This window comes from Rhinolophus ferrumequinum, chromosome 10 (assembly GCF_004115265.2).
Source record: "Rhinolophus ferrumequinum isolate MPI-CBG mRhiFer1 chromosome 10, mRhiFer1_v1.p, whole genome shotgun sequence".
Lineage (NCBI taxonomy): Eukaryota > Metazoa > Chordata > Mammalia > Chiroptera > Rhinolophidae > Rhinolophus > Rhinolophus ferrumequinum.
This window is the reverse complement of record NC_046293.1, coordinates 5681068-5705805: the sequence shown is the minus strand read 5'-3', so window position 1 is coordinate 5705805 and position 24738 is coordinate 5681068. Positions and strand designations below refer to the sequence as shown.

The window sequence follows — 24738 nt, the reverse complement described above, 5'->3', positions numbered from 1 at the left end:
TTAATATTAGCAAAGTTTAATTTCAACGTTTTTTTCTGCTCATAAATGACACTGAAAAAGCCGGTATGCAAGAGGCCAACGCACTGTTGTCTAAAAGCAACATGGAGGCCACTGAAAGTGTCACTCAGACAAGAGGCTCTGCTGAAAATCTCCCCCACAGTGGGGTGCAGGCAGCAGGAGGGGCAGCTGTGCGACAGAGGAATAAATAAACATCGTCTTAGCTCTGCCATCAGGGCTGGTGGCCCAGGACCCTGAGGTGGTCAGTCCGACTGCGGGCTGACAGCTTGGAACCCCCCAAACTGCCCAAACATTTGGGTGTGTTGGGAAAAATGTGGAGGCTGCAGGAGGGCCCATACCCCAACGGGAGGGGCCCTCAGTCAGTCCCCCCTCCCACTCCAGCCCCAGGAGAGCCAAGCTCCTAGCTGGCCTGGCCTGCCTGGGCCCTGGGGCAGCCACTCAGCCCCAGAAGCCCCTGCCAAGAGGACTTTTTGGTGGTACCTGTCATGTAGTGTCACGTGCTGACGCTTGTCCTGGCCCAGAGGCAAGGAGTGAGGAGTGGCGGGGGGGGGTGTCCCTGGCACCTGCAGCTCTGGGCTGCTGGTACATTTCCGTTTATTTCCAGACTGTGGTCCACTCTGGCAGGGGAGGGGGTGGGGGGGGGAGTGCAGCATGGTGCTGCCAGCCTCGCCCCAGTAGTGTGGGAGGTGCGAGGTGAGGGAGGGATAGGGCCTGGGGCCGGGCATCACTGGTGAGAACCAGTGAGAACCAGACAGGACCTGCCCTGAAGATGACCCACCTGTAATAGAACTCTGCTCCCAAAGGGTCCCCTTGGGGGCTAGCCCAGCGGGGTGACCACTCAGGCACGGGCAGGCCAGGCTGAATCCAGGACCAAAAAGGGGAGATGTGTGGGAAAGTGATGTTAAAGAACGATGGCAGGGACGGGTGGGTGCAGACAGGGCACGTGAGGGCGCGGGGCCGGCGTGTGAGCAGCCAGTGCCCGGCCATCAGAAGGCGAAGCAGCGTTCCTTGGGATGGCCCACGCGGTCCAGGTTGGGCAGGCAGGCGTACTGGATCATGGGCGGGGGTCCGCACATCAGTATCAGCGGCTCCTCCTCCGGGGGCGGCAGGTGGTCCCGGATCATCTCCTCGTTCACGAAGCCCTGGCTGTAGTCCCAGGCTGCGGGCAGGAGACTGGGTGAGCCCAGGTGTGGCTGACAACTGTCCAACACCCCTCCCGCCGCTGCTGGGGCTCCTGTGCTGTGACTTCCTCCCACCTTTCAGCAAACACTGAAGAGTGAAGAGGCTGATCCAAGCAAACGCCCACCCTGACGCCTTGCCCTGCCCCAGACTGGCTCACTCAGAACACAAACGCAAGCCCTTCTTGGTTTCCCAGTTTGTAAAGCCTTTCACTTCTCTTTGGCCTCTCAAGGGGCCCTCAGAACCACCCTGTGGGTAAATAGGGAGGGGTTAACGATCCCATTTTATAGATGTGGGAACTGAGGCCCAGAGTACCCAGAATTGAGTTGTCCAAGGTCACACAATGAGGCACGCACACTGCTGGGAAGTGAGCTCCAGGTCCGAGAGGTCCCCAGGCCGGTGTCCAGCCTCAGGCTGGTCAAGGTGACATTCTCTACTGCCACCCCTTCCACAGGCCCACTGTCTGACTCTGCCCCCACCAGGACATTGGCCCGTGAGGAGCCCCGTCTGGTCCACAATTGTGTTCCCGGTGCCTAGATAGCTCGGCACATACCATGTTTCCCTGAAAATAAGATGTAGCGGGACCATCAGTTCTAATTCATCTTTTGGAGCAAAAATTAATATAAGACCTGGTCTTATTTTACTATAATATAAGATCGGGTCGTATATAATATAATGTAATATAATATATAATACCAGATATAATATAATACCGGGTCTTATATAAGACCGGGTATAATACAAAATACAAAACAATTATACCCAGTCTTATATAAGACCCGGTATTATATTATATTATATTATATTATATTATATTATATTATATTATATACATACCTAAGTCGTATATTAATTTTTGCTCCAAAAGATGCATTAGAGCTGATGGTTTGGCTAGGTCTTATTTTCGGGGAAACACGGTAGTAGTTGCTCAATGAATAATGAACGAAGGAATGTGTCCCAAAAAAGCAATTGACGAGCCTGAAAACAGCAAGGCCTGGGCACAGACTGAAGCTCCAGATGCAGTGGCAGTGGCTCCCTCTGAGTCCTGCCTGCCTCCCTGTCTTGCGCACAAACAAATGCACACAGTGTGTCTCTAGATTTCACCTGAGATCTGGAACCTTCTTTCATTCCTCCAAGTGACTGACAGTCCCTGTGTGGAGAACCTGGCACCCCGAGACTGGCAAGGGTTCTAGTCCAACAGGGACCCTCAGGGACTGACCTGCCACAGGGGCTGCTCACAGAGCGGGGGCCACCCAGCCTGGGCACACAGTGGGACCAAGGTCTGACAGGAGAACAGGGCTCTGGCGACTGGGGGCCATGTAGGGGCAGAAGAGAGGAACAGAAGACAGAGGCCCACCCTGGCTCCTAATCTCCTGGGCAAACGATCCCTCTATGCCTCAGTTTCCACATCTGTACCCATGGTGCCATCCCACCCACCTCACAGGATTATGAGGTCCAGGTGAGAGCAGGTCTCCCGCCTTCTTTTAAACGTGTTGCCTAACGAGTGGCCTCCTCCTTTGGATGAGCAAGGAGGGTGACCCAGCACGAAGCTTGCCTTCCCTCTCGGTTCTTCAGCGTTCAGTCGGGACAAACACTACTCTGATGGCCGTCCAGCTACAGTCCTCTCAAATGACCCCTGCACCAAGCAGCTCAGCCCCAGAGGGACAAACGGAAGGACCTGCAGATGCCCACCACCCCCTCTGAGTCACCATGGCCATCTCCTGATCCTACTGGGGGTGTCTGACCCCAGGCCAGCCTCTGAACTCTGGCCATTGGGTGGGGTGACCAGCCAGGCAGATCCTCCAGCTTGGTTCTGGAGGGGCGATGGGGATGGTCAGAGAGAAGCAGCAAGTAGAGATCCGGAGGGCAGGGCGCAGGGCTGAGCAGGAATATGGGTAGCAGATGGGAGTGGCAGGAGAAGAGACACAGGGACACTGCCTCGATCAGAGATGCCCAGTGCACTGCCAGGACTGGCTGAGGCTGGGGGATGGCTTCGTACCCTGAGTCCCTCCAGCCCTGAACACCCGATTATCTGGCTTATCTCTGTTTTTCACAATCTGGAAGAGCCTTGCTAAAGCCCTTGACACCAACAGAAACGCAGCTGTGGAAGCCCAAGGATGCCTACATGGATAACACTCATTGCATCACACCGTGTCCACTCTATCGGGGTCCCCTGGGAGGGGCCCAGCCGGTCTCGGGACCAGGAGGAATCTCCTGTGCTGAGCAATGGAGTATTTCTTTCATGGACACTGATCTAAGTAACTGAGCACATCTCCCTTTTCACTTTGGCTGCTGGGAAGCTCAGAATGATAGGCACAGCCCATCCGTGCCAAGTGAGCATTCTAATCCATGTTTTTGTACAGGCCTCATTCCTGATTCATTTTATGGCCCTGCCCTTGTTTTTCTCTCACTCCTGCTTTCCATTTGTACAACTCTGACTCACTCTATGAGTCTTTGTAAGCTCTGTAAAATCCCTTCTGGAACAAGGCAGGGCACAGACAACATTTTTATAGCGGGGCAACGGATTGGAAAAAAACTCTGTAAAAAACTGCATGGACCTACACTGTATTTGCTAGTGAATGAAATGTGCAAGTATATAAGACAAATCTCAATTTTACAAGAATTTTTAAAGATAGTGTATTTTTCTTTATACGTGTACTGAAGGCGGCTTTATGGAGACATAAGTCAGCTGCATTTGCCCCATGAGTTGGCCCCTCTACCCTGTTCCTTCGCTTAGCTCCACGGTAGCCATGCTGGCCGGTTACCATTTTTCCTTAACATCCAGAATTTCAGCTTATACCGAATGTTATAGAAATACCTCAACTAACCTTGAATTGTGGGTCAGGGTAATAATAAACATAAGTGTAAAACGATAAGAGACTACTTACTACCCAACCATACCTCCCTTGGCCGGGACACTGGTTACTGTTAAAAGAGTCCCTAGGAGGCGGCACTTTGGTCTTGGCATTGCCATGTGCAACCCCCCCACCCCCGCCTTGATGGGGCCTTCTATCCGCAAGAGGCGAGGACGTTCCCACCATGGCTAAGGAGCCTACCCTGCCACACTATCAGGACCTGCAACCGGAACAGGGCTAAACCACCCTCACTTCCCTCCTTTTGACTGAGCCGTGGGTACAAGATAAATGTTCCTTTCTTTACCGGAAGAACAAGAGTGGCTCTGACTCCCAGAGCCAGTGGCCCCTGCCCAGCCTCCACTCCTGAACCCCTTGCTGGACTCCACTGTGTCTTTCCTGGGTCTCGCTGACAACCAGCTACTCTGCTCTGTAATTTACTAATGAGCCTGTTTCCTGTTCATCCCACTAGAACAGTAGCCCATGCGGCCATGTGACTTCATGAACACACAGAGCAGAAGGTGGGACCAGGAGGGGACCTGCCTGGATCAGATAGGCTGGTCCAGGACGGCCAGTCCAACCAAAGGCCTTGGGACACAGCCGTCAGGTGCATCAATCCAGCCGGCCCAGGTATGGCTGAGTGGGGAGGCCCAGGACTCGATCTGGTCAACCCAGAAGGGTGGTTCCACACATGCGGAGGGACCCAGATGACTCAGCTCATGAGATGGGTGCCAGCCCCCAGAGCCTATCTGCTCATTTCTGGGGGAAGCAGAGGGTGGTGTTCCCCACATTGCGCTTGAGTCCCAGGGAACCGTGCGGCTGTGTGAGGAGCGGGAGGCAAAGCAAGAGCAGGGTGGCAAGACACAAATGGGACTACGAGCTAGTGCCCACATGGGTGCTGTGAAAATGTCGTTTCTAACATTTAGAAATTTCCCATGAAAATGCAGCTCCAGCTTCCCTTACGAAGTGCAGAGGCCTGGCCCACAGGCTGTACTGCTACATAGCAGGACTACTGGGGCTGGGGGCGGGCTGCCCCCTCTGGACAGGGCAGATGTTCTCCAATTTGCCACAGTCCCCACCACTCCATACAGTCTCCCAACCTGGAAGCAAACTTCAACAACGGTATTATCCCCTAAGAAGCCTGAGTGCTGCTTTTCTCACAGCGAAGAAGATGGTACTTTTTGTATCCATTTCTACCTAAGGCAGCAGAATAAAGTAGTTTAGCTCCCAGAGGGCAACCCCAGGGCTGATGACCAGAGAGAAGATGCATGTAAAGTGCCTTACGGCGTACAAACTGCAAAGTGGGAACAATCACCCCCAGCACAGGCCCTGGAGACCTGCCCCAAAGTGGCGTGGGGTGGAGACCTACTCCACCCAAGGGGAGAAGGCTGGCCTCCTTTGTCCAGCCGGGGATAGTGCAGCCAGGGGCAGGCCTTGGGCTCTGGAGGAGGAGTCCGTGAGTTCAAGTCCCTGCTCCAGTGCTTTCTAGGTGTGTGACATGGGACACTTCCTTCCCCTCTCTGATCCCTCCTTCCTCATCTGTGAGATGGGGTCACACCACCTCCCTCTCACAGGGCCACAGCAAGGCACGCTCCAAAGGAGACCATGTAAGAAGGCTCAATACCAGGCAAGGCTCAGCACCCCCACCCCAGCCCGTCCTGCCTGGGGCTTCCCTTGCTCACCTTCAGGGGCTTTGTCCACCGTGTACCAGAGCTTGAAGCGCGCAGAATGTTCGTTCCTCAGTTCCTCCAGTTCGGGCCGCAGCAGGATGTCCTTCTCAGTCTGTGGGGGACAGGGCCCAGCCGTCAGGAGGGATGTTGGCAGGGACTGCCCTCGGAGACATTTGTTGCCAAATGGCTCATCAGCCAGCCCCCCAGTGGGCCACACATTTGGCAAAGCTTCCAGGAAAGCAGACTGGCATAGCTCACCCAGACCCCTAAATACACTCACCCCCTTTCTCCTCATCTCGCCTCAAGAGCAAATCAAAGCTGCAGACGAAGATGTTCGTTACAAATGCAGTTTGCAAACAGTTTTTAATGTTATGGGGAAATGTTCCCGATATAATGGGGAGTGGAGAAAACAGAAAACAAAACGAAAGATGGGAGCGCTCAACTACAGAACAGAGGGAAGAGACTGGAAGGAAATGTGCCAAACCGTTAATCATGATTATCCCTACGGGGCGGTTATGACACTTAAAATAACAAATGGTTCAGTTAAAAGGATCAGACTTCACCATCCTCATCCCTCAGACAAGTCTTTATGTTCTGGCTTCTCAGTTTGTACATCTGTAAACTAGGAAATACAGACAGCTGGCAGTCCCATAGGGCCCTGCAGAGTTCAGCCCACTGTCATCTCCTCCAGGAAGCCTTCCCAGACCCTCCAGGGAGTGTGTCAGAGTGTCCACCTTTGCCAGCACTGGGTAATAACTGTTTAATCTATGCCAATCAGACTGATGGAAAGTAAATCTCATGTCATTTTTATTATTAATAAAGAAGTTTGTCACTGGTCTTGTCATATCTTCTTACTAGTTGTAAAAACTCTTTTAATATTAAGGATAGTAATTTTTATTGGTGATACATTGTCTATTGTCTTCCTAGCTATTTATCTTTCTACCTTATTTATGTTTTTACCCCCATGGGGAGCTTTAATTTTTCAGCAGAGGGCTCCGTCAATCTTTTCCTCTACAGGCCCTCCTTTGGTGTCTTGCTTAGAATGACCATCCTCATTCATTCATTCATTCATTCATTCATTCATTCATTCATTGAACAATACTTCTTGTAAAAATGATCAACTACTACTTTTAAAACTTTTTTTTTTTACATGTACATCTTTCACCTAAACTTCATTTTTACTAGAAGGTAAAGTAGGGATGTACTTAGTTTTTTCCAAATGTCTAGCGGACAAACTCAGCACTCCTTTTCCTGTCTCTCGTCAGGCTTGAGGTGTTACCTCCATCAGAAAGTCCCATGTATACTTAGGTCTGTTTCTAGGTCAGACTTGTTCAACAGAATGTTCTGCACTGATGGGAATATTCTGGATCTGTGTTATCCCATGTGGTAACCACTGTCCACATGTGGCTATGGAACCCATGCAATGTGGCTAATGAGACTGGCAAAGTGAGTTTTTCATTTTATGTAATCTCGGTGAATTTAAATGTAAATAGCCACATGTTCTAGCATATTCCAGCACAATCTAGACTTTCATGTGTTATCCAGAAATGCAGTTAAGTCCAGTAAGTCCAGGTCTCACATGTGGGTCTAGAACCACGTTTTCATCACTGATGCTTGTTAGTATGTTTTAACGTCGAATGTGCCAAGTTTCTCCTTGTTACTCTTCTTTTTCAAAACTTTCTTGGTTGTGCATGCAAGCTTTGTCTTCCAGACCGTTGTGCATTATTTTGTCATACGATAGGGGGAAAACTATCCCAGCGGGACTTTATTATTTTATAAAGAACCGACACCTGTCCAAGCACAAGGCATGCCTGTTACTAACTCTCCCTCAGTGTCCTCTGAAATGTCGTGTGTCTTTTAGGGGAAGCTGGGTGTGGAGCCCCTAGTTTTCTTGACACGAGATGGAGAAGGAAGGGAGGGGCACCAAGCTAGCTGCAGCAAGGTGGTGGTTCTCAGAGTGTCGCCTGCAAACCCCTGGGGTTCTGTGAGGTCAAAACGATTTTCATATAATACTAAGACTTTATATGCACTTTTCACTCATGTCCCCTCACGAATGCACAGTGGGACTTCCAGAGGCTACGTGACTTGAGTAACTGCACCGACTGAATGCAGAAACAGATGTGGAATCCAGCTGTTTCTATTAAGCCAGATATTACAAAAGCTTTGCAAAAATGTAAAACAAAACAATGTCCTCTAAAATACAGTGATTTTTCATAAAATATGCTCTGGTTCGAGTCCTGGTTCTACCACTTCTGTGACACACGTACTATGTCAAGCCCCTCTCTGGGCTTCCGTGTCTTACAAAAGTGGGGCAATTTCACTGCCTTGGCCAACGGGCTAACAGGCACGAAGCTGCCCTGTACAGGTGACAGGTGGCTGACAGCCTCCACAAAGAGCAACCCAGCACCGCTCAGTGGAACCGCTGCCCGCTCTCCCACCCCACCAGCAGCTTGGGTTTTCTGGCTCTTTCCACCCACCCTGGGCCCAGTCAAGGCCACCTTGGTCAGCCACAGGGCAATTTTATGCAGCCGTGCGGGAGTCCAGGGTCCCATGTCCAAGGACCTCAATGGGCCTTGAATGGACCCGACAAACCCCAGGGCAAGCTGACCTGACCTGTATCTGACAGGCGCAAGGAAGGGGTATCTCATCTTGGCTTCCCCCTAAAGGGGCGTCACTTTACAAAATCCACATCATCAGTCCACGAAACACTGAACCAGGAAAGATCCTTGTGATGACCCTGCTTTATCAGCTCATTCCAGCTGAGGGAGCAAAGCCCAGAGGGAAAGTGACTTGTCCAAGACCACACAGAAGGCCAGGGCAGGCAGGCAGCAGGCGGGGGGAGGAGGACGTGTACTCAGGAGTGAGAGAGGCCAGTTCTAAACCCTGTCCCAATAGCCCCAGCTCAGTGACCTGGTGCAGATGTGTTCGTGGCACCTCATCTGTGAAAACGGCCTCTGTGTCTCCGGGCTGGCTCCAGCCCAGGCCAGCATGCCTACTTCGCTGGTAGGTTCTGAGCTCTGTTCACAGAAAGCGCTCTGAGGTTTAAGCAGCAGCTGGGGAGCAAATCTCAGGGGGGAGGCTGCTCCAGGTGCCTCACCCTTCTCCACCCCCAAGTGTCAGGTCAGACACTCTGGGCTCTGGGCTAAAAAGCCCGACCCCCACCAGCGGCTGCAAAGGCAGCCTGTGCACAGAACGTTCAGAGCAACCCTCACATTTTGGGCATCCAGAGCATCTCCACAGAGCCATGTTCACCCCTGAACATGCCCCACCCGGCCCGGCGCCCCCTCTCAGCAAGAGCTGGTCTGCACATCTCAGGAACAACCACTGACCTGGTTGGCAAAGAGCAGGTGGCACACAGTGTGGTCGGCAGGGTCCTTCATGATGGCACGAATCACCTGCAGCATCGGAGTGATGCCTGCGAAATGGCAGCCCCCCCCACCCCCGTGCTGAGTGAGCGCCTGCTGCATACACACAGGCAGGCGCCCGGGGGAGGTGTCAGGACCACCGGGCCTGGGTCCCGGACCTCGGGGGGCTCACGATCGCTCGTAGCTGTGCCGTCCCACGCCCCGACGCCCACCCATGACATTCGCTCACTGGGGACTCTGTGAGAGGCTCCAGGTCCACATACCCGTTCCTCCTGCAATCATGCCAACAGACTTCACCGTCTTGATGACAGGGCTGGATTTCTTGTCTGGACGGATGGCAAACTTTCCTGGGGAGAGGAGCAGGGGTGAGGCCCAGCTCCCAAACATGCCATGTTTCGGGTCGGATGGGCTGGAGAACCTGCCCCTGCTTTGGGGCCTGAGATCCAGGCAGCCCCCATCCAAGCCCAGCCAGTTATGCTGAGGGAGCAGATAGGAAGGTGGTACCAGGACCAACTCAAGTGCCAAAGTTGCACAAGGATGAGTTCCTCATGCAGATGGCACACGGAGCAGTGCAGAGGCTGGCAGGCAGGAGGCGTTCCAGCACAACCCTTTTGCCTGTTTTCAGCCAAACGAGGCTAGTCGGTAGGCAGGATTTGGCCCCCAAAGGCAGCCAGTTTGCAACCCCTGCACTGGCCAACTTATCCCCTATACAGCTGAGGCCCTGGAGAGGCGGCAGCTTGCCCAAGAAGTCACCCATCTGGGGCAGCCGGATGGCTCAGTCGGTTAGAGCACGAGCTCTCAACAAGGTTGCCGGTTCAATTCCCACATGGGATGGTGGGCTGCGCCCCCTGCAACTAAACATTGAAAACGGCAACTGGACTTGGTGCTGAGCTGCGCCCTCCACAACTAGACTGAAGGACAATGACTTGGAGCTGATGGGCCCTGGAGAAACACACTGTCCCCCAATAATCCCCAGTAAAATTTATATATAGCAAAAAAGAAGTCAGCAAGGCTTCTAATACCAGCACGGGCCAGGGAGCTGTGTTCTACACAACTAGACTGAGAAACAACGGCTTGAATCGGAGTGGGGGGGAGGAAGGAGAAAAAGGGGGGGGGCAAATAATAAGTCACCCATCCAGAGAGCAGCAGAGTTGGGCCCTGCACCCAGCATTCACCGCGCCTGCTGGGTCATCAGGGGAATGCAACTCGATTCACCTTTGCCCTGGTAGACCAGCAGGCCGTTCGGGCCCCGGAACTCAATGGTGTCTCCAATCGCCATGCTTTCCAGGTACTGAGACATCTTCCCTCCAGCGGGAAACTTGGGATGGGTGTCTTTGAAGTAAACCTGCAAGACACACCCACAGTCCTGTGCCTGGTTCCCAGCATTGCAGGGGTGAGCTCTGGGCCACAGCGGGAAGGAAGCGCCTCCTAGGGGCTCCGCTGCAGCCTGTGTGGGGCCTCCTCATGCAGTGCCCCACCCACCCACCATCAAAACTTACCCATGTCTGCCCTCCCCCCAGCGGGGCCTGGGAACACAAGGCGTCAGCCTGGTGTATACAAGGCAACCGACTCCAGGGCTTGATTTGATGTAGAAACATCTGCCGAGAACCCCCTCAGACCCCCTTCCCGACAGGAGATCCTGACGGCTGTGTTAGCACAGTAAAGGCTAAAGGCTTGGGAAGGCGGCTCAGCCACCCCCTCCTGATGGATGTTCAGTTCTTTCCATTCTGTGCTGTCATAAAAACATCACTCTTGGAGCAACTTCCTGCCCTGTGCCCTTTGGGATTTCAGCTTTGGAAAAGACGAAGTGCTACAACCCTCAGACAAAGAGACGGGGAGTCAGAGGAAGAGCAGCTCAGCCAGCCCAGAGCAGGGAAGGCTGCAGGGCGGGTGCGTTTTCACTGGGCCTTGAAGGGCAAGCAGGAGTGATGGGCAGAGAAGGGCAGCTGAGGAGGGACAGTGTGTGCAGAGACCGGGCGGCCTGAAAGGGCTGGGCCTCAGGGAGGGAGACGAGCTCGTCGTGGTGACAGCACAGGGGATGTGTCGGGGAAGTGCAAGGAGATGGAGGCAGTCAGAGCACACTGTGTGCCAGGCCAGGACTCTGACCTTTGACCTTTGCCCCAGGCCAGTGAGGGCTGGCAAGGTCTCCAAGCCAGGAGGTCACAGTGAGTTTTTCATCCTTTTCTTGAATCCCAGTATGTTCTCCACATCCAGCTGGAGTGATTTCAATGAGAACAGATGCTTCAGCGAGAACCTGCACCACCTTCCCTTTGCTTCTGGGCAAAGCCCCAAACCTTACCAGGGCCTCCAAAGCCTCGCCTGGCCCCGCCCACCGCTCCCACCTCTACTCCACTGAGCCACTGCCCTACCTGTGTCTCCTTCTGACTTCAGAGCCTTTGCACCTGGAAGGTCCTTTTCCTCCCTCTTCACCTGGTGGCTGCCTCCTCACCTGGCAGATCTCACCTCATCACTGCCTGCTCAGGGAGCAGCTCTCATCACCCCACCCCCGCCCCAGGTCTGGTGCCCATGCCAGGTGCTCAGACCCGTGTGCTTATCCCTGGAGTAAGCACTGACCTCTGTGAGACGTGTTCAGTGTCTGCTCTCCAGCCAAAGACAGGCTCCGAGGCCAGGCCTGGGTACCCAGCATAGGTCTAAATGACACCAAGCTAAGAAGAGACCCAGGCCAGAACCAGGATCGACAGGCCCAGCTCCCTTCCTTCCCTCACAGACCCAACACCTTCCCCAGGACTCAGCAGGCGGCTCTGCCTCTGTCCCTCTACTCATAAATGACCAGTGAGGGGGGTCCTGGGGCCCCACGCAGTGGAGTTAGGACAGGAAGCCTGGCCCGCAGTGGGGCCGAGCCAGGGTGGCCAAGGGGGTTTGGGCCTTGACTGGGGACGGCCTCTGACACCCACACCCACCAGCCTGGGCTGGTTTGCATCTGTTGGATGTGTAATCAGAGAATATAGGTCATTGCTACAAAGCTTGTGTTTCTAATTTTCATAAAAATGTCCCATGCTGCAGTTGTCATTTCTGTGTACTCGGCACGATGTTTTCACGATCCTGGATAGTTATTCCGTGTCTCCGTGGTCTGTACCTCTAATGGCTGCATCTTCTCCCCGGCTCGTGATGGGTGCCAGAAAGCCCCTCACCCCAGCTCCACAGACGATGCCCCATGAGCTCCTCACACAGCACCCCTAGTGAGTCTGAGGGTGTTTCTGAGGGAAACACGTTCAGGAAAGGACCTGTGGGTCACAGAGCTCATGTGACCGAATGCAGTGGAGCGGGCGCCCCAACCACCACGCAGGCGCCCAGCTCTGAGCAGGAAGGTGAGCTCTGCCCAGCCGGCGGGCCCTCCCGGTTCCTCTTCTGCAGATGAGCTGTCTTGCGTGACGACGCTCAGTCTAGTCCCAGCCCTGGCCCTCTGCTGAGACCTGAGACCCCGACACATGGCTTTTGCTGGAAAACTACAGTTTGCCTGTCACTCAGAAATGAGGCACAGGGAGCCTTGGGCCTTCAGAGCCCAGGCTGCAGGGCACATGGGCCCCCTGGACGTTTGGCTGTGACATGGACATCCCCGCCCTGCATGGTCACACAAGCAAGACCTCACCTTAATGACCAGGTCCACAAATCCCTTGTCGTCATCGCTGGAGACGGGCGTGTAGGGCCGAATGACAAGGTTTCCATCGATCCGAGCCGAGAGGTAGATGTGCTGGCCTGCAGGACGGGGAGGGGTGACCCTGGGTCAGGGACTGTCCCTTCAGGGTCCGCTGGGTCTTGTCCAGCCACTGCCTTGTGCCCCGTGCCCGTCCAAAGCCTGGCCTGACTTGTCTCCCGCTGCCCTCTTCCTGCCCCTCAGGGAGTCCTACCCTGTCCCAGCATCCTGCCACCACACCTTTGCTTGGGCAGGTGCCACTGCCAGGGACACTGGGGCACTTCCCCTTTCGTTCTAACACTTATGTTTGAAGGTCCAGGGTGGCTCTCACCTCCTCCTTGAAGCTTTCCCTGCTGTCCCTAGCTGAAGTACAAAGTTCCTACCTCTCTAGCACCCAGCTCCATCTGGGCTGGGTTGGGGCGCACTTACCAATAGGGAGGCCCAGGATGTGCTCGGGCGATGGCAGGGCGAAGCGGAACCGCCGGGTGTCATGGTTGATGACCTGCAAAGGGGCCCGAGATGTTGGACAGCACCCAGGGCAGAGGGGCCACCACATCTCAGTGCCCCCTATCACTGAGAGAAGTGACACTGATGCCCACCTCATGTCGACACACAACCTGCCCGCACGTGTGTGAGGGCAGAGGGCAGGCAACGCTGGCTCAGAGAAGGGGAGTGACCCGCCCAGGGCCACACAGCAAAGTGGTCAGAGCAGCAAGTGTACTCAGGACCCCAAAGGGAAGCTGTCAGATGTCCCAGAAAATTCCAGGGGCAGGCGGGAAGCAGCGTCCTGGGGTGGCAGGAAGAACATGGGGACTGGGCTGGCAAACTAAGGGAAGAGCTGAGACAAGTCCCCACGTGCCCAGGCCTAGCCTCAAGGGAGGGTCTTTAGAAATCACTACACTCAAAGCCACCAGAGAACCGGGGCAGCCATGACCATGGCTGGATGCACAGGGCAGGAGATGTGGCTGTCTGGGAGGTCACTGGGGCTGGCCAGGGGCAAGAGCCCAAAGCCAGGCCACCACCCTGCACAGGGTGGGCACCAGGGTGTGGTCCGTGGGTGGGACGGTGGCAGCCATTTCTCCTCTAGGGTGGGGTGGAAACTGGGTGAGAGGAAGGAACTGGTATTAAAGCCCCAGGGTCCCCCCTCTGGGTATCCAAGGCCAGAGAAGCTGCGGTCAGAGTTGGGAACTGACCCCAGCACCCCGACTCCTAACTCGGGCTCCCGCAGGCTGGCCCCTCTGGGGCCTCCCCTGCACCTGGTCCAGCCAGGAGGTGGGGTGTGGAGGGGCAGCTCGGAAGGCAGGCAGCTGTCCAGTGTCTGTTCTCATAAGGCTAGATGACATAGTGAGTGATGGACAGAGTGTCCTCACTCGGAACGGGGCACACAGATTTCTCCAAAGGGACAGCATCACTCTGAGCACCCCTGAAGTATGCGAGCAGAGGCAGACGGTCTGGATCTTGGGAAAGACGGTGCCCAGCCACCACTCAGGACACAGGTTTGTTAGCAGCAGACGGGCCTCTGTCCCAGCGACACGAGCCTGAAGCTGCCTCCCCAGAAGTCTTTGCACTCTGGGCGAATGGAGTCCCAAGGCCTCCCGGGGGGCAGATTCCAGCATTATCGACTGGTCCCGGGGCTCAAGGTCAGAAACCCACACACCAGACAATTTTTGGAGGAAGAAGAGAAACGAGGGAAAGACACTGATAATCATTGTGCTGGACGACCTCTGGCAGGGCACAGCATGGCGCTGGCATCCAGGAGGCTGCTGGCCATCAGGATCTGAGCAGTAGACTCTCAGAGCTCTGGGGGACCTGGTGATCACCTGGTCCAGTCCAGTTCAGAGAGGGAGGGCAGGCAGCAGGGGCCTGGCCCGGGCCTGTGGTGAAGCACAGCACAAGTATAAAAAGCAGAACCACCTGCTGACCCTGCAAAGCCACCATTAGGCTACAATGGGGGGGAGGGGCAGATTTAGCTGCTAGGATGTTTGCCACATGTGCAAAGGGGACTGGTTGTCCACTGTGACATCCCTATGACGAAATACTAGACAACCGTCAAAAATAAGGAATCAGCTTTGCGTTAAACATGAAAAAATGTCCATGTTACGTGGCTGGGTAAAAAAACCAGACTATTGAAAAAGAGAAATTCAGTATATACACACCTAAATCTCCAACATCATGTACATACGAACATGACACCCAGAAAAGGCTCACGCTGACCCCTGAATGGGACCCTCTGCATGGAGCGCAGGGGTGGGGGGTGGGCAGGATGGCTGAGGGGATCATTCCCACTTCAAAAACAGAATTTTTATAGTGAGCACATAAAAATTATACATTACTTCTGGAATTAAAAAGCAACAAGGAAAATGAATTTTAAAAAGATTTCAAAACATTATGATTTCATTTTGTAAGAAAAAGATGTGTATGAAACATTGAAAGGATAAGTGTGTCTTCATCTGGGGGGGGTGACTTTCTGGGGGATTTTTTTGCCTCTCTCTTGTTTTTAACTCTTCTGTGAACTCCTGGTACAATTACAGACACGTACGCCATCAGTCACAGGAAACCCCGGGTCTGTGCCTGGTAGATTTGCGACTCGTGTGAGGCCCGGAGCCTTGGACAGGGGACTTTCTCTGCTCCACGACCCAGTTTTCCCTGCCACACTTTTCCTGAGGTAACTGCAGAAAGGGCTTTGGTAGGGGAGAGTAAGGAAGAAAGCAGCCTTTAGGGGCGCAGGACAAAGGAGGGAGGGGGTGGTTTTAAATCATGATCAAAAGTTTGAAAAGGAAAACATCAAACCAGGCGACAGGAGGGAGCCTCTCGGAGGGGCAGATGGAGCCACCAGCGAGCTCAGATCACGCGGGGAATCCGCACAGATGTAACGAGCCAGACCCCGAGCAGATGACCCTGGGAGGTGGGGGTGTCGGACAGGGGAGGGGCAGGAGGAGGGAAGGAGTCCTTCTCTTCCAGGAAGGGGCCGTGGGATGAGAAGCACCCAGGACCTCCAGGAGGCCTGAGCCTGAGTCCTAGTTCTACTTCTGGTTTACCATGTGACCCGAATGCCCCCTACTCCTCTCTTGCCCTCTGTTTTCACACCTATTAAATGGGTGCTTAGACCCAAAAGTCTGAGGGGTCCCTCCTGCTCCGACCTTCTGTGGGATATGAGTGTGGTTCAGAGAATGCGCTCTGTGCTCCGAGACCTGGATTCGAATCCTCTGATACTTTCTGATAGCCCTAGAAATGGACATCACCTTGTTTTACCCATCTGTAAAATGAGCAGATAATAGGACCTACTTCAGAGGGGACCATGTCCTGAGCACATAGTCGGTGCCTGGGAAATGTTGAGATGCTGACGAGGAGGTGCCTCTGCTGGCCCACACCCTGTGACCCCGGAGGGGCCTGGCACTCACCTCCTTGTCGACGAGCCGCAGTGGGTACTTGATGTCTGGGCTCTCGAGGGTAATGGCCGGGGTGGAACGCTGAAACATCTTCATGAGCAGGTTGTAGAGGAACCAGACTGGGGAGAGGACCACATGGCCCAACTGAAACGACAGGGACAGACCCACAAGGTCAGCGGGGGCATCGGGAGGGGCCTGCCACCTGCCCTTCCCTCAGACACATCAGTTGGTTCACACCTCCAGGCCTCTGCTCTTGCTGTCCCCTGTCGGGAATGCCCTCGGCTCACTATCCTCATCCAGGGAACCCAGCATGCATTTTGGAGCCAGCTGGGAGAAGTTATAAAAACCAGACTCATGAAACCCATCACTGCCTTACTGAGTCCATTTCCTCTGAGGAATGGGGACGGAGAAAGCTACATAACTGAGCATGTATCTGTTTTCACTTTGGCTGCCAGGAAGCTCAGAGTAAAGCTCACAAGTGACTATGCGCTTATTCTTGAGCACCGTGTATCTGTTCTCCCTCCCTCCCTTTCATCCTTTTATCAATTTCTCTGCTATTCAGCTCCATTTAGACAAACAGACAAACCCCTGAACTCTGGGTTCTGCCTTCAGAGGCAGCTAAAGCACTGAGCTGGGCACTGGAAAGCTCTGCTCCCTGCTGGCTGTGTGACCCTGGGCAAATCCCTTCCCCTCTCTGAACTGAACTGGACGAGGTGACCTGCAAGGTCCCCTGAAGCTCCAAGAGGCTCTGCTCAACACCACGCTGAGCCCCACCCAGGCCTTAACCTCATGACAGCTCTATGAGGTCATACTGTCATCACCATTACTTTACAGGTGAGGAAACAGATCAGAGAGGTGAAGCAACTCCTCCAAGTCACACCACTGGCAGGTGGGAGCTGCAATTCCAACCTGAGTCCACCTGCCTCCCCAGTCAGCCTTAAACATCAGGCCCACGTGCACCCTGTGTGGCCCTGACAGGCTCCTCCTCGCCAACCCCCCGCCTTCTACATCTCAGTCTCACAAAGACCCCAAGGAGTGGTTTGGATTTTTTTAAAAACAGAGAAAACCCCAAACCTATGGCAGGGTAACCCTGCTCAGGATTACCTGGAGAGGACACCCTTGCAAAGAAAGACAACTGGCCTCCTGCCCTTTCTAGTTGTCTGCAGGCAGATCACTTGTCACCTGACTGAGCTTAGTTTCTCCATCTGTGAAATGGGGATCATGAGCCTACTCCTTGGGTCGTGAAAGTGGAAATAAGCCCTGGAAAGAGCCTACCCGGGGCCAGCCCCCAGCCAGCCCTTGACTCTCCAGGGCGTGTGCTGTACAGCAGCCCCCCCTTGGCCATCCAGAAGTCGGTCCTGAGCAGCCTCCACTATCTGGACAAGCGAGACTCACGGCCGAATCGTGCGCCTCCGGACACGCGGTGAGAAGGGCTCAGCAGTGCTCTGTGGGCTTCCTTCAGAAGTACACAACTTGCCTCTAACCACGAGGAAACACTGCGGGCCATTCTCCAGAATAAATAGCCTCGACTCTTCAAAATGTCAATGCCACAAACCACAAAGAAAGGCTGGCAACTGGTCCAGATTAAAGGAGGCTCTGAAGGTTGAACGGTGGCCCCCTACGTCTACCCAGATCCTGGGGGTGGGATCTCATCTGGAAAAAGGGTCTTTGCTGATGTAACTAAACCAAGGATTTGAGATGAGATCAGCCTGGATTATCCTGGAGTGGGGCTAAACCCCATGACGAGTGTCCTTATGAGAGAGAGGAGGAGAAGACTCAGAGAAGGCCATGTGAAAACAGGCAGACGGTGGAGATGCAGCCACAAGCCCAGGAAGCAGGAAGAGGCAGGTAGGACCCTCCTCTCCACCTCCAGGGAGCTCGGCCCGGCCCACACCTTGATTTCGGACTTCTGGCCTCCAAAACTGTGAGAGAGTAAGTTTCTGTTTTATGCCACCTAGTTTGTGGTGATTTTCACACAGCCTTAGAAACTAATACAGAGTCCACAGAGATGGGACAACTGAATACAGTGTGTGGTTTTGGATTAGATCCTGGGCCAGGAAAAAGCAATTATGAAGGACAATACTGAGACAATGGGAAAACACGAAATCAGGCCCAAGGATCAGACAACATTGTATATCAATGTTACATTCACCATTTGCTCGTTGGCTTGTGGTTAGACAAAAGAATGTCCTTGTTCTTAGGAGAAAGACCCTGAAGTAGTCAGGGGCAAAGGGCCACCATATCTATAACTTACTCCCAAACAGTTAAAAAAATATATACACACACACAACAAAGCAAACAGTGTATGTTAACACTTGGTGCATCTGGGGGAAGAGTCTACAAGAGCTCTTTGTACCTTCTTGCGACTTTGCTGTAAGTCTGAAATTATTTCAAAATAAAAAGTGGGGTGGTATAGGGGAAGACCCCTCTAGTGGTTCAAATAGCGAGGTTGAGACCCAAAAGTTCAGAAAACACTGGTGCTCAAGAAAGCTGTTTCACAGCTAGTTTGCTCACCCCCCCAAGACACCTCCCTGACTTTAATTCTCTCAGCAAATGACTGTACCTTCTTCTTATCATAATCCTATAAGTTCCCCCTATTTGCCTTGGTCGCCAAGAAGCTTAGAGTCAATATCCTTGCCTCCATGGGGGCCTCTCTGCTTCCTTTGTGAGGTTCCTGACGTAGCGTATTCTGCAGAACACAGACCTGGAAGAGGTCCTGTCCTGCCCCACGGAGGCTGGGGAGATTCTCTTCACCTCTCAGGGCCCAGTCCCTCTGCTTTCTGGAAGCCCTGCCAGGAGCCTTCACTCTCTGTCAACCTCGGGGAAGGCACTCCAGCTGAGCACCTGAGGACCTCTCTGAGTCTCGGCGCCCTCTTCTACAGAAGGAAGGTGGCTGCCCATCTCATACGGGAGCTGGGATAAGAGATGAGATGGGGGTGGCCCAGATCACAGGGGGGGGTCTATAACCTGGGGGTTGTGGGTGCACACACAGGACCTTTTTCTGCCACCAGCATGGGGCCACTACCACCTGGGAGTTGGAACACCCAAGTGAAGCAAGGGCAGAGGCACCGCGATCTCATGCCAGGCCCAGCGGCTACTCCCCTAACTGGCCCAGCGACTTCAAGTGGCTGCGGCTGGGGCTGCAGTTACAGGCCCTTTGTTGGCTCAGAACAATGGCCTCTCCCAGGCAGGGCCTCCAGGCTGGGAGCAGCTGAGTTCTTGCCCACAGGGCCCCAGTCTGGGACAGATGGGTCTAAAGGGAAGGCTGGTGGGAGCTGGCCCAGACTCCCTCCCTGCCTAGCGCCACCTGCCCAGTTAATCAGCACCTGCCATGTTCCAGACACCATGTGGCATTTCACCCATCCTGGGTCTCATTTACAGCCCTGGTTAGTAGCCCTGGTTCCGGTCCCAGCTCAGGAATTCACAAGACAATCTCATCTCACCAGGCCCCACCTTCCTCAAGATGCGGACGGTCCCATCCAGGGCTGGAGAGGAAATGAGGCAGGAAACGGCCATGCACGGAGCAAACGTGGTCCATGTCCCCAAGCTGGCACTGCTCCAGGTGTGGGACATGAGTTCCCTCAGATAATCCTCCCTTTAACCCTAGACTATAGTTACAGATAAGGAAACCGAGGCCCAGAGAGGGTCAGTAACCCGAGTCATACCAAAGCCAACTCTCCGAGGACCACACTCAGGACAAGTGATACTGCTGTCCCTGTTTCTCAGAGAGATTAAGTGACTTGCCCGTGGTCATGCAACAAGTCAGGGGTGGAGCCAGGACTCAACCCCAGGCCTGTCTAGCCCGAAGTATGGCCTCTCCAGAGTCACCTCCCAGGACAGGTGCCCTCTGTGTCCCAGAGCCCAAATTCCCCATGCCCCACCCACCACAATCCGACATCCTGCCTCCCGCAGTGAGGCTCCAGCTGCTCAAACCGACAGGCTGCTCTATCCCTTCCTCTAACACCCCCATGGCTCCCCACTGCCTGCACTTGGGCCCTTATGGTGCGGCCACGAACCCTTCTTGCCTCAGGCCTTTGCATATTCTCCCTTCTGGTCCAATGCCCTTCCTCTTCCCCCAGCAAACTCCTGTTCATCCTTCAGAACCCAGCTCAAATATCCAATCTTCCCTGATTGGCACCTCCCCCAGCTAATCAGGCCGTCAGCAGACTTCCACAGTCCCCGCCCCCTTCTGTGCACTTCCTGGGTGTGGGGACTATTCTGATGATTCCTCTGCTACAAACCCCTCCCCTGTCAATCAGCGAAGCCACATCCACAGCGAACATTGTTTAGGGAAAAGTTGTGTGAAGTTACAGTCGCAGGAAATTACCATTGTTGGAGCCCTGGAAATGAACTTACGTGGCATTGAGAGCCAGGAGTCGACGCACTGAGCACAACACCACAGGGCCACTCTGCCCACGGACACCATATGGCCATGGAAAGGGCAGAGAAGGACTTCGTACCAGTACAAATTCCTATCAGGGGAGGCAGGTGTGGGTAGACCCTCACTGTTAGTAGGTCTTTCAGGCCCACAAACCCCAGTGGGCACACCTGCCAGGGCGCGTGCTGCATGCAGGAGACACAGGCCAGGGGACCCTGCCCCTGAGGCGTCCAAACCAATGGAGGAGACAGACACGGGCAAAGAAAAGGGTGCAGTGGAGGGGCGAAGGCTTTGTCCCCAGAAAGTTGAAAGCTTTACCAGACGCACAAGGGGTGGGGATGCCCTGTTCCCACCACCCAGGGACAGAACAGGCTCTGTACGTCCCTCCCTCTCTACAGGACCACACCCACTCCTGCAAGCAGTGGGCAGAGTAAACAGGAGGCAGATGGCGGAGGCCAAGGCCTCACCCCAGCTCCTCCTCAGCTGTGCTGCCTGTACACACACACTCACACACACACACACACACACACATTCGCCTCATATCAGCCACCCAGGGGGTCTAGAAAACAGCTGCGTTCCAGACCTTGACCTGATGCTCTGCAGGCTGTGCTCTATCCCACCAAGGAACCCACCACCTGCCTTTCTTCGCTTCTGATAACACAGGAGGGAGAGAGGGAAATGGGGTGCCAGAGTCCCAGGATGTCTCCAGGGAGCCCCCAGCTCACCTACCACAGCTGAGGGGCTGGATAATCCTGCTTCCCTCCACTGGGAGCCCTGCCCAGCCGCTTACCTCGCCCCCTGGAATTCCCCACTGGGACCGTGGCATCCACTCTGCCCAGGTCAGGTCGGGCTGGACAGAGGGATGTGCCAGGACTCCCCACCTGGCAGAACCAGTCCTCCCAAAGTGCCAGCTCCTTGTGCGGAGGCTTACCTGACTGCTGCCTGCCTCCCAGTTGTCCTGCTGGGATCTGAGCAGCCACTTCCCTCTTGGGAAGTGGGTGGAAGTGGGAGGGAGTAGAGGAAGTTCTATGGGTTGGGGGGGGGGGGTTCCTGATTTGCAATTGCGGGAGAGGGAACCCAGGAGGAGGGGCAGGTGAACAGCAGAGCCGCCCTCTGCAGGGGAGACATGGCCCTGCTTCCCAGGGGCCACAGGTGAGGCACGGAGCTGCCAGAGGCAGAGGAAAAGCTTGGACTCTACCTGTGGCGGTGGTGTCAGGGCCCACTGAGCACTCACGACTGCGCTAGAGGCTGGAGCGCCACAGTCCAGGAGGGTAGGTCAAGCCCCCAATGTTCCCCCCAGCTGTCTGGTAGACTCAAGTGCCAACCCCTATGCCGGGCCCTACAGCGTGTGGGAGGAGGCCTCCCTCGGAGTCTGCATGTGCCAGATAAGATGCCTGCTGTGCTACCCCGAGCTGGCCTCCCACAGACTGCATGGAGCCCTTGCGCAGGGCAGCCTGGCTGGGGTCCGCTGTGGGTCTTCTGGGCCAAGCGGGGACCCAGCAGGGCCTACCTCATGGACAGATGAGGTATCCTGACTCCCAAACGGGGCTCTGCCCCTCACAGAACGGAGCTACCAAGGAGCTTTGGCTGTTCAACAACAATATATAGAGCAGTCACCTGCTGGGAACACAGTGACAAATCCAACCATCGCTGGCTAGGAGGTGAGAAGCACGATGGGAAAAGAGCAGGGGTGGGAGTCAGGGGGCTGAGCAATGAAGAAGGAAGGTGATTTCTGGGAACATGTCGGGATGTTACGCTGCGGGGGTGATGCCCACAGGTTCGCCTTGGGCAAGGCTGCCCCTTGGTCTGAACAACGGGAATGCTGGGCGGGGCCCCACGTTCCTGAGTAAACAGCCAGGCCAAGCAGCCTATTGCCTGGTCCTGGAGAAGCCTCACGGAGTCAGAGGGAGAACACAGGCGCCCTCCAAGCCCAAAGGCTCTGCGGTAGACGTGAAGGCACCGGGCCTAATCTTCCCAGTGCCAGCCTCCCCTCGCCCAGCCAGCACTAGGGGGCCAGAGTGTGTGTGGGTGGGGTCTGGCCTCTGGCTACAGCCCCCAGCCCAGCCACTGTGGCTTTGAGAAATCCAAGAGAGGAGGTGGGCCTGGGGGCAGGGAAGGGCAGCCCTGGACCCACCCAAGAGTGACAGCAGGACAGTGGACTTTGGAGCCCCACAAATTCAGGCTCGGCCGCAGGTCACTGGCCAAGTCTGAACTGGATTTCTTCATCTGTAAAATGGCCAGAAGCATGGGCCTCCCAAGTCTGTTAGGTTAAGAGCACAGCTTTGGGAGGTTAATGGGGGAAGGGCCCAGTGGTTGTGGTTGTTGCTAAAAGACGCCTAAAAACCCTGCAACCCAGGGACATCACACACACTCACACTTCACACCCACACACGTCACCCTTCATAGTCACAGTGACACACTTGCACTCTCACAAACTCACGTGCATTCATTCATGCAGATAAACTCAAGCTCACACCGCACACATTCCCACTTGCTCAGCCACCCTCTCACAAGTCACATTCACTCATTCACAGTCACACGTCACACACACTGTCACAGTCGCACACAAACTTTCCCAGTCACAGGCATTCTCGCACTCGCGCGCGCACTCACACTCCTCTGCTCCACTCACTCCCGGACCCGCAGGGATGAGGGCGGCGGGCGGGGCCACCTCTGGGTGCCAGCCTCTCGCACGCTCTTGGGGCAGGAGGGCTGGGTCCCGCGACAGAGGCCAGGGCATGAGTCACGGCGGCCACGACCACACCCGGCCCAGGGTGGGGTGGGGCGGGGTGCCACGGGACGGGGCGCGGCTGGGTGCGGCGGGGTGGGGTCCCGCACGCCCGCCGCCCTGGCCCCCGCGTCCAGGCCCCGCCATCCCGTCCCTCGAGACCGGGTCGCAGTGGGCGCCGCCCGAGCCGAGGCCCCAGGACCCGCCGGACCGTCGCGACGCCGAGCCCCGCGCCCGGCGCCCCTCGCCGCCTACCGTGCTCAGCTGGGCCCCCATGGTGGCGCCGCACTGCGCTCGCTCAGCCGCCGCCGCCGCCTCCGCTGCCGCCGAGACAGTCGCGCCGCCGCGCCCAGGGCCCGCCCCGTGGCCGCGTCACCCTCGGAGGAGGGCGGAACCCAGAGGGGCCCAGTCCGGGCGCGGGGGCGGGGGCCGAGCTCTGGGCCCCGCCCCCAGGCCTCAGTTTGCCTGGAAACAGCGGTGTGGGGTACCCCGCACACCGCGCGCCCGCGGCGGGGCCCCGGCCTGCTGTGTGGCCTCGGATGGGACGCTGGCTTTCTCTGGGCCTCTCGCCATCATAAAGGGACAAAGATGGCGCCTCCCTTGGTGGCATCTAAAATAAAATACGGAAATTTCACAGCACCCTCCAAGGCCTGCTGGAGCAGGCCCGGCCGGCTGGGCCTCAGATGGCGCCGCTGAACAGGTTGCCGGGCCTCAGGGGCATTCCTGTTCCTGACGGTGCTTAGCTGCTGGTCCTACCTCCAGGCCTTTGAACACGCCGTTCCCTCTTTCTGGAACTCCATCCCAGCTGCCGCAGGGCCACCCTTGCTTATCAGATGGGAATAACATCACCTGTTTCTCAACGAGGCCTGCCCTGACTCCCTGTTCAGGCACTCCCTGTGGTCTTCCTAGCTCGCGGTAGTACTGAGCTGGCCCCAGTCCCACCCCATCCCAGTGCACGGTGGGCTCTCTGAGGGCAGGACTCCGCTTTGAGGTGCCCTGCACACCCGGGGCCTAGCCCAGAACATAGCATGTAGTAGGTACTCAATACTAGTTGAATGGGTGAATTTGACAGTGGACACCTCCTCTGTATAGGCCCATGCTGGCCCCAGAGGCACTCTCTGGCCTTGTCCTTCTGGAATGATGGTTTTGGACCCAGATATGAGTTCCTGGTATTCTGACCAGCCTGCCTGCCGTGGGTGATGTGTTCCTGCAATGTGATGCTGGCCAGGCAGGGAACTGGGCCTTCCTGGCAGAAGGAAATGGGCAGAGCCTGGAGGTGGGAATGAGGTGGACAGAGGCAGGGTCAGCGAGGCCAGAGGGGCTGCTACAGCCAAAGCTGAGAGCATGGTGGTGAGATGTGAGGTCAGGGTGAGGCAGTGTGGGGCCCCAACTGGAGGGGGGAACTGGCATGTGGGGGAATGTGGGAAGCCCTGGAGGATTTAGGTTGGTGGTGGTGTGACTGCTGGCTTAAAAGGGAACTGGGGACAGCGTGGAGGGAGGGACA

General features: G+C 55.5%; 1 protein-coding gene and 1 long non-coding RNA gene across 4 annotated transcripts in view; one reads left to right on the top strand and one right to left on the bottom strand.

Moving 5' to 3' along the window:
- On the bottom strand, window positions 1–23528 carry LOC117028399 (NADH-cytochrome b5 reductase 3). Of its 2 annotated transcripts, none has more exons than XM_033116906.1 (9): window positions 23490–23528; window positions 16141–16272; window positions 13169–13241; window positions 12695–12801; window positions 10300–10429; window positions 9348–9431; window positions 9049–9134; window positions 5732–5831; window positions 1–1177 (listed from the first exon to the last, which is right to left on the bottom strand). In XM_033116906.1, exons 1-9 carry the CDS (start codon window positions 23508–23510, stop codon window positions 1005–1007), a joined length of 906 nt encoding a protein of 301 aa, XP_032972797.1. In that variant the 5' UTR covers window positions 23511–23528; the 3' UTR covers window positions 1–1004. The 2 variants fall into 2 exon arrangements, with proteins under 2 accessions (XP_032972797.1, XP_032972798.1); XM_033116907.1 differs by lacking the exon at window positions 23490–23528 and adding an exon at window positions 21438–21512 and having other exon boundaries at window positions 1005–1177.
- LOC117028400 (uncharacterized) overlaps window positions 21717–24738 on the top strand; it is a 19824-nt gene continuing 16802 nt past the window's right edge. Inside the window, exon 1 of one of the 2 annotated variants that reach the window (XR_004424120.1) lies at window positions 21717–22167. This is a non-coding gene — a long non-coding RNA (uncharacterized LOC117028400). The remainder of the gene's footprint in view (window positions 22168–24738) is intronic. The other variant, XR_004424119.1, reaches the window with a different exon arrangement.